At 31.0% G+C, this 11,441-nt stretch overlaps 1 protein-coding gene across 3 annotated transcripts in view; it reads right to left on the bottom strand.

Annotated features, from left to right (window-relative positions):
• Positions 1-4,661: 4,661 nt before the first annotated feature.
• The window catches only part of LOC143075293 (BTB/POZ domain-containing protein 6-like), a 9,024-nt gene continuing 2,244 nt past the window's right edge, over positions 4,662-11,441 (bottom strand). For 2 of the 3 annotated variants that reach the window (XM_076250664.1, XM_076250663.1), the window contains exons 2-3: positions 9,086-9,338; positions 4,662-7,208 (exon numbers count right to left, since the gene is read on the bottom strand). In XM_076250664.1, the coding sequence (XP_076106779.1) occupies positions 6,137-7,208; positions 9,086-9,333 (1,320 nt within the window). In that variant the 5' untranslated portion in view covers positions 9,334-9,338 and the 3' untranslated portion in view covers positions 4,662-6,136. Of the gene's footprint in view, positions 7,209-9,085; positions 9,382-11,441 lie in introns of all 3 variants that reach the window. The other variant, XM_076250665.1, reaches the window with a different exon arrangement.

Genomic DNA, 11,441 nt, shown 5'->3' with positions numbered 1-11,441 from the left:
GTTGTGTTTTAAATACTCATTTAATAAAAGAAAATGAAATCCATATGCATAAATTTTTATTTCCACAAATTAAAAAGTAAATGCCTGGAAAATTTCAAGAAGGTTAAGAAATATACACTAATGATAGAACAGACATATTTGCCACTGGATTTTAGGTAACCAAGAATCAATCTATCAATCCTCATATGGCAGACATCTTAACTAGGATAATATGATGTTGTATGAAGGGCAACATTATTTTCAAAAACTGTAATAAGTAAACCTCCAACAATCCCAGGTAAAAAATCTGAGATAACAAATATTTAAAAACATGTAACCATGGTAATGGTAAAATTTGGTCTGATGACTCCTTACTTTAATAATCTCAGAAAACAGTATGAGACATTATTAAGCCAAATTTAAACAAAATTGTTCATTGTAATTATTTTAAAAAATATAACAGTCATGCCAATAGATAATGATACACACTCCCATTATCGTTCATATTCTTACCCAGTACAGCTGTGTACACTGTTTTTGATCATCAACAGATTTAGGTATCCATATTTAAAGAACACTGATTTAAGACTTGAAAATTTTACGTATAATTATTACATATTGTTGCATTAATGTTGAAGTACAATTTTATTGTTAAAACATTATATTGTTCACATTTGAAATATATTATAAAGATTTAATTATCATTTTTGTGCCAAATGGAAATTGCATTGCTTGCATGAATGGTGTTAAAAATGTAACTACAGTTTAAATAAAGAAAAAAATGTTTTTAATGTTGTGAAGGATTTAATCTCATTTTCATGTAAATGTTATGGATAGTTTTTATTTCATTGTTATTTCATATTTTTTAATTTTAATTCTGAGTGATCATGCATTTAATTTTTTCTATATTTTCTCTGTACTGTTTGATATATGTGAGGTATAGCTTTATTGGGGTATGAAATGGTTTCTATAGAAACAACAGCCCAATGGTAGGCAGCTTATGATGGTTGTATACAATTTTGAGTTTTGTTTATATGAAAACATCAACTTTGCATGTGTGTGTAAATATCAAGAAAATAAGAATGGATGTACACGCTTTTATGTGGGAAATGTTTGACAAACAGATCATTTTTATACGACCGCAAAAATTTTAATTTTTCGTCGTATATTGCTATCACGTTGGCGTCGTCGTCCGAATACTTTTAGTTTTCGCACTCTAACTTTAGTAAAAGTGAATAGAAATCTATGAAATTTTAACACAAGGTTTATGACCACAAAAGGAAGGTGGGGATTGATTTTGGGAGTTTTGGTCCCAACATTTTAGGAATTAGGGGCCAAAAAGGGCCCAAATAAGCATTTTCTTGGTTTTCGCACCACAACTTTAGTATAAGTAAATAGAAATCTATGAAATTTAAACACAAGGTTTATGACCATAAAAGGAAGGTTGGGTTTGATTTTGGGAGGTTTGGTCCCAACAGTTTAGGAATAAGGGGCCCAAAGGGTCCAAAATTGAACTTTGTTTGATTTCATCAAAAATTGAATAATTGGGGTTCTTTGATATGCCAAATCTAACTGTGTATGTAGATTCTTAATTTTTGGTCCCGTTTTCAAATTGGTCTACATTAAAGTCCAAAGGGTCCAAAATTAAACTAAGTTTGATTTTAACAAAAATTGAATTCTTGGGCTTTTTTGATATGCTGAATCTAAACATATACTTAGATTTTTTATTATGGGCCCAGTTTTCAAGATGGTTCAAATCAGGATCCAAAATTATTATATTAAGTATTGTGCAATAGCAAGAAATTTTCAATTGCACAGTATTCAGCAATAGCAAGAAATCTTCAATTGCACAGTATTGTGCAATAGCAAATATTTTCAATTGCACAGTATTGCGCAATAGCAAGAAATATCTAATTGCACAATATTGTGCAATAGCAAGAAATTTTCAATTGGAGTTATCTTTCTTTGTCCAGAATAGTAGTTGAATCAACTTAAATCATTGTTTTATACAATATACAATGTATATTCACTTTTACTACCAACTGATAAATTAAAACAATCTTTACCATTCAGTGATAACAAGCACTTTATTTTACATTTTAATATTTTAATGATGTATTTAAATGAGTAGTTATTGTTGCAAACTCCATTAGGAATTTGAATTGAGATCAGTTTTGGAAAAAGGGAAAGGGGGATGTGAAAAAAAATGGGGGGGGGGGGGGAGGTAAATTTTTCTCATTTCAGATTTCATAAATAAAAAGAAAATTTCTTCAAACATTTTTTTGAGAGGATTAATATTCAACAGCATAGTGAATTGCTCAAAGGCAAAAAAAATATTTCAAGTTCATTAGACCACACTCATTCTGTGTCAGAAACCTATGCTGTGTCAACTATTTAATCACAATCCAAATTTAGAGCTGAATCCAGCTTAAATGTTGTGTCCATACTTGCCCCAACTGTTCAGGGTTCAACCTCTGCGGTCGTATATAGCTGCGCCCTGCGGAGCATCTGGTTAACGAATAAATTTCTTTCTTTTAGTTTTGGAGTTCTTTCACAAAAGAATTATTTCTTGAAATGTAAAAAAGATAAATGATGGAGTTTAAAGCAGCATAGAGAAGTATTATGGAGACCAATATTTTTCTCTCTAGAAGCTCTGGAAAAGGCCAAACCCAGTTTTTTAACTTATTTTTTGAAGCAGGAAAGAAATGTATTGTATATGGTGACCAATCACTTGAATTTAATTTGAAAGAATAAAAGTTTAATTTGTTGAAAAGGCATTTGTTGGAGATGGGAAAATTAACCTTTGTGCACCTTTACATTATACTATAAGAAAGTTTTTTTTCGAGTTTACATCAATCACAATGTTTGATTAGGTGAAAGCTGTGTTTTAATATTGAGATTTGAGTGTTCCTTGTATAGGTAAGTCAAGAACAGGGCTTTGTATGCATACATTTTATAAACATGATAAAGTGTTGTTTTCAATTTTTATTGAGATTTTTTGCCTGTATATATATATTGATATGGGCAAATTTGTGTATTTAAACATAATCAGTTAAATGGATGAGGCGGAATATGTTTGTTAATTTCATATTTACTTAATATGTTTCCTACATTTTTGTTTTGCACAATTATATAAACAAGTTCACTGCAGCTGGTGTGTAAGTAAAAGGACAATGAAATAGTTAATACTTATTCTTTTATTTTATGCATTTAGAATTTGTTTTTGTTACTAAGTGTTGTTATTTTTTTGTTAATTTCACATGCATGGGCTTTATGGTGTATTTAATTTCTGGACTTTAGTTTTGTAGCCATATATATACAGGTAATTGGTTGAAAAACTTTTGTGATATTTCATTTGACATATTTTAGAATTTGTTCTAATGATTGTAAGTTTAATTATCTAGAAGGCCCTGATTTAAAAGACAAGTAAACATTGTTCTGAATTTAAAAAGCAAACTCCTTTTATATACAGCCCTTTATATTAGCATGTTTAGATAAGACCAATGACCGTTATAGAGGCTGGAAACTGCAAAGCACAATCTAATGTAAATAAAATCAATACTCAGATGTGGATAGAAGGTATCATACATATGTAATACTGTAAATTCAGAAATTATTACGTGCATTTATTATTGCGATTTTGAAACTTTAGACTTAAATGTGATTTTAATTTTTAAGATTTTGAAAAAGATCTTGTTTAACTTATTTAAATATTTCAAAATGGGAGTATAGGGTTATTGCATGAATATTGGGGAATATTGTCCCGAGTAGAATTTTATATTGCACGAGCTTGCGAGTGCAATATATGTTCTACGAGGGACAATATTCCCCAATATTCATGCAATAACCCTTTTATTTTATAGCAATATAATATTTGAAAGTAAAAATTGGTTTAAACTAAGATTTTGTCGTTGATGACGTCATGAATTTTGAAGATTTATTGCACTAGTGCAATATTGGAATTTATTGCACGCTAACGTTTGGTTGCTTTCTGTGGGAAATATTATATTGCTATGCAATAATTTAAATTATTGTATAGCAATATAATATTTCCCACAGAACGTAACCAAAAGTTAGCTTGCAATAAATTCTAATATTGCACTAGTGCAAAAAATCTTCAAAATTCATGACGTCATTAACGACAAAATCTTAGTTTAAACCAATTTTTACTTTCAAATATTATATTGCTATACAATAAAAGGGTTATTGCATGACTATTGGGGAATATTGTCCCTCGTAGAACATATATTGCACTCGCAAGCTCGTGTAATATAAAATTCTACTCGGGACAATATTCCCCAATATTCATGCAATAACCCTATATTATTGCGTTTACAACTCTACCGTATTTTTCGCAATATTAAAAACCTGGCAATAATTTCTTAATTTACAATATAAAGTTTTTTATTATTTCTGCTGGAGCCGTCTATATTTGCAGTGCTTGCTTGTTGAATATCAATTTTGTTAAACAGACTAGATCTCATTATTATTTTGAATATAAAATTGAGAAAAGAAATGTATGTTTACTTAGTGACAAACAGTTACAGATTGTTTGTTTTAAGCATTTACATTTGGGTTGAGTATATATATTATTATCATACAATAAATAAATTTTGAAAAACCACCTTGACTTTTTTATATGACTGGATTTGGCCTTTAAAGAGTATATACATAGAGAAAGATTTTTTCATCTCAGTGATTTTATTCCAAACATATTCAACAAATAACTTTCATTACCATGATTACCAAAGATATTTACATTAGCATACTGTAGTACAACATACATACACAAAGTTTACTCACACAATTCTGTTAATATTAATCTACAAACGTACTATTAAAGGTTTGCCCCAAATATTTATACTAACTACTTTTGTCCAAGAACTCGCCAAAAATACTCACTTATGAATCTTCTGTACTACCTTGGAGGAGCATGTAAAGTCATTTCACTTGAAGAATGATATCAACATTTTTTGTGAAATCTAGGCAGACAATAAGAAACCTGCTTCTACATCATCCCTTATATATGTGAAGACAAATAGAAGCAACATATTTAAAACACAACTTTTGCAGTTTTACTATTTTTGTGCATCGATCCGAAAGTAATTTTTCCATTTCTTGACCATTTGGATTTCTTAAACAAAATAAACCGAAAGTAACTTTACTTTAAAACTGATTTTATGTCATGTATGGATACCCATTATTCTTTGTTATTCTATTAATATATATGACAAGATTCTTAACAACCAATGCAAAAATGTTTAAATTACACAGTTGTTTAATACACAATGTAAACGATAAAGCAATGTTGAGATTTAACAAATATACAATCAATTATTTACACGTACAAGTATGACCAAATTCAATGTTATAGCTAACATGGCTGACAATATATTGTATATAGCACACCACTTACAAATAAAAAGTACCAGTATTCAACAAGAATGTGTTCTTAGTACAGGTTTGCCCCATCCGCACAATCATTTTCTATGTTCAGTGGACCGTGAAAATCGGGTAAAAACTCTTAATTTGGCATTTAAATTAGAAAGATCATATCATAGACAGAACAAGTGTACTAAGTTTCAAGTTGATTTGACTTCATCTTCATTAAAAACTACCTTAACCAAAAACTTTAACCTGAAGTGGGACAGATGGACGAACAAACAAACAGAAATACGAAAAGATGGACGAACTGACGGATGAACGGATGCATAGACCAGACAACTTAATGCCCATAAATGGGGCATACAAATACCATAACAAAATGTTGAATTAAAATTGGAATTTTACTTTCAAAGTTGAGTGTTATGACCCCAAAAATCCTTTCTCCCAGACAACCTGGCTTTGGGCAAGTATGCCTCTCTAAGTAGGCAAAGCCTTATATTCTTCAACTGAAATGTGTGAGTGCTATGTATTAAACAGCATATCATATATCAATTTTGTACTATTCTTCATAAACCCTCTGAAACATAAAACATACACTTTTTGGGTCAATATAGCGGTACTTAAATCAACTGAAGTTAAAATAGCATAAGATATTAAGGATACCATAATGTGATATATTAAGATATAATGATGTCTCTCTTAGCAATTTCTTCAATGGGAGATAATAAAAGGTCATATACCTGGCCTCTATAAATTACTTGTACGTTTCTAATTATGTATATTCTATTTTTCCAAGTTCAATTCCCTGGTATTGACCCCGATTGATATCTGTTTCGGTCACTGTGTCAGCTTTAAAAAATGTTACTGTTATATCATCTTCAGTCACTGTTGGTCGATAGTTTTTACCTGTGTTAAAGAAATAAAAGTTTTCTGGCGAGGCACACATAAGATGAATCGTGTATCTTATTTCCTTTTTGACTGGTACTGGGATAGAAAACACATGGGTAACAGTTACTGATTTGTTTGGTGCTGTTAAATCCAAAGTCTCCATACATTCTGTTTTGTTTATCTGTTTATTTCCTTCATTGGATTTTATGACAATGGTCAAGTTAATTTCTGGTACAGTTTTACCCATCAACCTTGGTGTAAATAAGATTACACTTTTTAAAAAGCAATCTCTGTCCACTTTGAAGGCTAAGTCATCCTCACATTTAGTTATCCATCTGGCTGCACGATTATTATTAACCTCACACCTGAAGAAAGATATTGGTTTGGGATGTCTTTTCTCTATTCTAAAGATGCAATTGGTTAACTGCGGATCATTAAATGATTGAAAAACTTGGACTATTTCATCTTTTGTTAAGATATCTCTGGTGGAAATTTGTCTGGAGAAGTAATCTTGTTTCATGAGTGGGAACCTAATACGTAAAATCAGATCTCCAAGCTCATCTCTCATATTCTTATCATTGTCCTCTAGATTTTTCTCTTCCAACTGATGTCTTCCCCACCTCATAGCAGCCTCATACAGAACCTCCTCCTGACAAATCATTATATTGCTTTTCAAAATCATCTCCACACATCGTCTGGATAAATGAATAAATTCTGGTGACAAAAGGCAGTCTTCTGGTTTGCAGCTTATAATGAACATAGCTTTATCAATAGTTCCTTTCAAATCAAAACTGTGTGCTGTATGTAAAATTAAAACTGCCATGGTTACACTCATTTTCATTTTGAGAAAAAGATCACATTTTACCTTTAATTCATCCATCATGTATTTATCAGCTACATAAATCATATCATGAATATTTTCATTGGTGATGTCATTTTCTTCTGTGTAAATAAACCTGTAGAATAAATAAAGTGCAAAATTTAATATCAAGAATTTGTAGCCAAGATACAAAAGGGACAATATGTATACACCATATCAGTATTTGTCCACCATAAAAAGGTGATTGCTAATGAATGAACATCACAGAAGTTACGGTAAATATGTTATCTGCTTGATGGTCAGGTTGTTGTCTGTTTAACATATATATTCCCCATTTCCATTCTCAATTTTCATGAGTTTATTCAAATAAATTTATAGTTCCAATGTCCCCAGCGTTGCACATATTTCATCTCAGGGCAATAATAACTAATGAAAACTTTTTTTTGTTCTTTAAATTTATTTATAAATATATGAGCTGCGTCGGATAGAAACCAATCTTATGCCAGTGTGTGTTTACATGTACATCTATATGACTTTGAACGATTTTGGTACATTCAAATATGAAATTAAAAGGTGCATATTGGTCGGTTTTGATGTGTTCTTATAACAAATCAGTTTTCAAACAGTTACAGACTTCCCCATGAGATTTTTTTCAACCCAAAAGAGGTTAAGGTTCATGTGGACCCTATGGCTAAAATGGCCGTATTTTCACCTCAAAATTTACTCTGAGTACAGACAAACCTGCGCATCTGTAAAAATATTCAGGCATAGCATGCCCTAGATAAATAAATTTCAAATATGTTTTTAGAAAAATAAAAACTTACCAGGATTTTGCAGTGCACTTTTTTTCATTCCTCGAGAAGGTGCCAAAATAAACTAAGTTGGGAAACAGGTTTGAGAACTTCTCCACAGGTAATAATTGAAGTGAGCGGTATTGATTGACATGGACAATAGATGGACAATAGATACCTGGTAATAATTGGTGATTTAACTGTGTATCTGAGTGGACCATATCAAGGGAAACTCAACTGTTTGTTAATTTTATCATCTTCTGCAGGGACGAAAAAAGTGCACGGCAAAATCCAGTTAAATTATGAAATTTCTAAATCATACAATGCATTTGAATTCTATTTATCTAGGGCATGCTATGCCTTAAAAAAAATTCAGCTGCACAGGTTTGTCTGTACTCAGAGTAAATTTTGAGGTGAAAATACGGCCATTTTAGCCATAGGGTCCACATGAACCTTAACAGATGTATTGATATTAATTTGCATAATGTTGATTTCTATCCGATGCAGCTCATATCTTAGAGAAATGAAGGCTTCAGAGCAAATGCAATGTGTTTCCCACTGAAATACACCTTATATAAATCCTCTTCCAACCAAAATTATTTTGAACCTTTCTCATGACTATTAAGGCAACATGATGGAGCAAAATTGATTGATAGAGGTAATCTGAAAACTGTAAACAAAAATGTCAGACAACACGACTACACAGTGCCAATCTTGTACATTCAATGAATGATTAAATCATTTGTAAATGAAGGAATGACAAAGATGTTAATACACATGAATACCATGACATAATTACATAAAGACAGCATTAATGCTTATTAGTACATGTATAATACGGTACCCATGGTACAATAAATGCCATAATAGTCTGTACTTATCCTCAAAATTATGCAAAAACATGTTAAGGAAAAAAGATTTTCACTAACCTGAAAAGAGTTTCAATCAAAATCTATTCAGCATGTTCAGTGGACCACATACTTAAACAGATATCATATTATATGTATTTTGGAGGGGTATATTGATCAATTAGTGACTATTTAAATTTCAGTCCCTTTACTGGTATTTAATGTAAATACCCCTGGCCTCCATAATATGATATATCTGTTCATAATTATTTTTTCCAAGGGGCATAAGGGGTTAAAAATTAACATGATTAAAGACTTTTAGAAATGAAGGACATCCCAATTAGATCCTCTATCTATCAGTTATCTATACATACTGTAGTAGTTCACTAAAGACGTCAGCCTTTATATCTGGAATTCTCACATCACCTTTCTCAGCCACTGCTCCATTAAACATGTTAAAGAATACAGGACTACTGCTGGCTAACATGTATTTATGTGCTTTAATAGGAGACAGATCTTGTCCTACTATGAAGGTTACATCACACATCACCTGATTGGTCAGCATATGTTCATTACGTTCCAGAACAGACTTGCCAATCTGCCAATGGTTGTTGTCCTCCATTTTATCTGCCAAAAAAAGTGCTATGATAGACTTGTTTCTTTTTGATATCTGCAATTTTAAATCAGTTTCTGAATAATATACATAGATTTTGGTGTTTAACACCACTTGAGGGATTATTTGCTTAATTGTGCCAATGTGGTGGTCAGTTTTTCTTGGTTACAAAATTCCCCAGAGAGAACCACCAATCTTCAGCAGGAAGTGTAATTATAAGAATCCTAGACTAGTCAATTCTTAATATGAGTGGAAATATTTTAAGGTTTATCAGAAGTTATTGCGTGCATTTTTTATTATGATTTTTTTTTTAAAGTAGACTACAATGCTAGATCAATTATTGCGATCATTTCTGGTAAATATGGATAGTAATTTCAAAGTCAATATATTTTATTTTTATTCTTTAGAATGGAAAAAATATCACAAAAAAAACCAGAAAGCTTGTGTCAAACTTTCATATACATATTTCTTAAAGATACAGGATTCTTACGATTTTTTTGAATTTTGTTATTTTGGCTTTTCATAGTTTTAAGAGCATGAAGAGGGTGGTAAAGGGGGGTACTGAACACGGAAACACGTGAAATAAAAATCGCAAAAACGTAGCACGAAAAATAAAAATCAGGAAAAACGAAGCACGAGAAATAAAATCGTAAATATTAAGAAAAAAAATTTGTAAGGGTTCCACGGAAACCCAGTGTCTTGCCTTCTTTTGCTGTTAATTGCAGACTCAACAAAAATGAGGAAAAACATCTCGATACTGTCTTTTGATTAAAAGAAGCTTCCAAGTTTGGTAAAAAATCCAGGATAGTTTATGAATCTAATAAATGTTTTATAAACTTTAACTGCAGACTGTATGTAATGTTAACTGGAAGAAAAACTAAGTCCATTTATAAGTGAAATACGGAAAAAGTGATTTTTTGTTTACAAAATTTACTTCTGAATAATATCTTATGATCAGAAACAAGCTTCAAGCTTTTGTCTAAGTTTGGTAGAAATCCAGGATAGTTTAAGAACATTATAAAAATTTTAAAAACTTAAACCACAGAGTGAATTCGTGTTTTGTTTCTGGCAAAAAAACTAAGTCCATTTATAAGTAAAATACGGAAAGTGGAAATTTATTTTTACAAAATTTTCTTCTAATACTATCTTATGATCATAAACAAGCTTCTGTCCAAGTTTGGTACAAATCAAGGATAGCTTATGAAAGTTATTAAAATTTTTAAAACTTTAACCACAGAGTGAATGTAATGTTTTCTCGCAGAAAAACTAAGTCCATTTATAAGTAAAAAACGGAAAAAATGGAATTTTATTTTTGCAAAATTTACTTCTGGATACTTTCTTATGATCATAAACAAGCTTCTGTCCAAGTTTGGTAGAAATTCAGTATAGTTTAAGAAAGTTATTAAAATTTCAAAAACTTTAACCACAGAGTGAATATTTGTGGACGCCGCCGCCGACGACGGAATGTAGGATCGTTTAGTCTGGCTTTTTCAACTAAAGTTGAAGGCTCGACAAAAAGTACCAGCAGTTATTACTCAGCCGTTCTTGGAGATCATGTAGACATTGTTAATGGACATAAAGACCTTGTGGTCACCTTTAAGCGTCTGCTACTTGCATCTGATTTGAAAAAATATTATTATGATGGACTTTATTACATGTATAGCATACATATACAATAGAAAGTAGAATGGTAACAATATACATCAATTTCTATTATATTACACAAGTTTCAAAAGTTACTATAACTCACTGACTTTGAGTTAGTTCCGATTTACTTTTTAATCAAATGCGGAATAAGGCAAGCACGAGAAATTAGGAGCACCGACACGAAACACGGAAAATAAATAAGGGGAAATACGAAGCACGCACATCGAACCAAACACGAGAAAACGAGAAATAAAACAATTAAACACGAAAACATGTGAAATAAAATGGCCGAAAACGTTGAACAAAAATAACCCTTTAGCACCCTCTTTTAAAATTGAATTATCTCCCTAGAGCTCCAGATAAGAATTCACAAATTGGGTTTTTTTACCCACCATTTTCTTATGTAATTGGGTGATAAAGTTTTTCAATTGCATTATCAATTTTAATTCACCCCTCAAGCCAATATTAAA

This window comes from Mytilus galloprovincialis, chromosome 5 (genome assembly GCF_965363235.1).
Source record: "Mytilus galloprovincialis chromosome 5, xbMytGall1.hap1.1, whole genome shotgun sequence".
Classification (NCBI taxonomy): domain Eukaryota; kingdom Metazoa; phylum Mollusca; class Bivalvia; order Mytilida; family Mytilidae; genus Mytilus; species Mytilus galloprovincialis.
The sequence above is the reverse complement of the archived record's forward strand: the minus strand, read 5'-3'. Positions and strand labels throughout refer to the sequence as shown.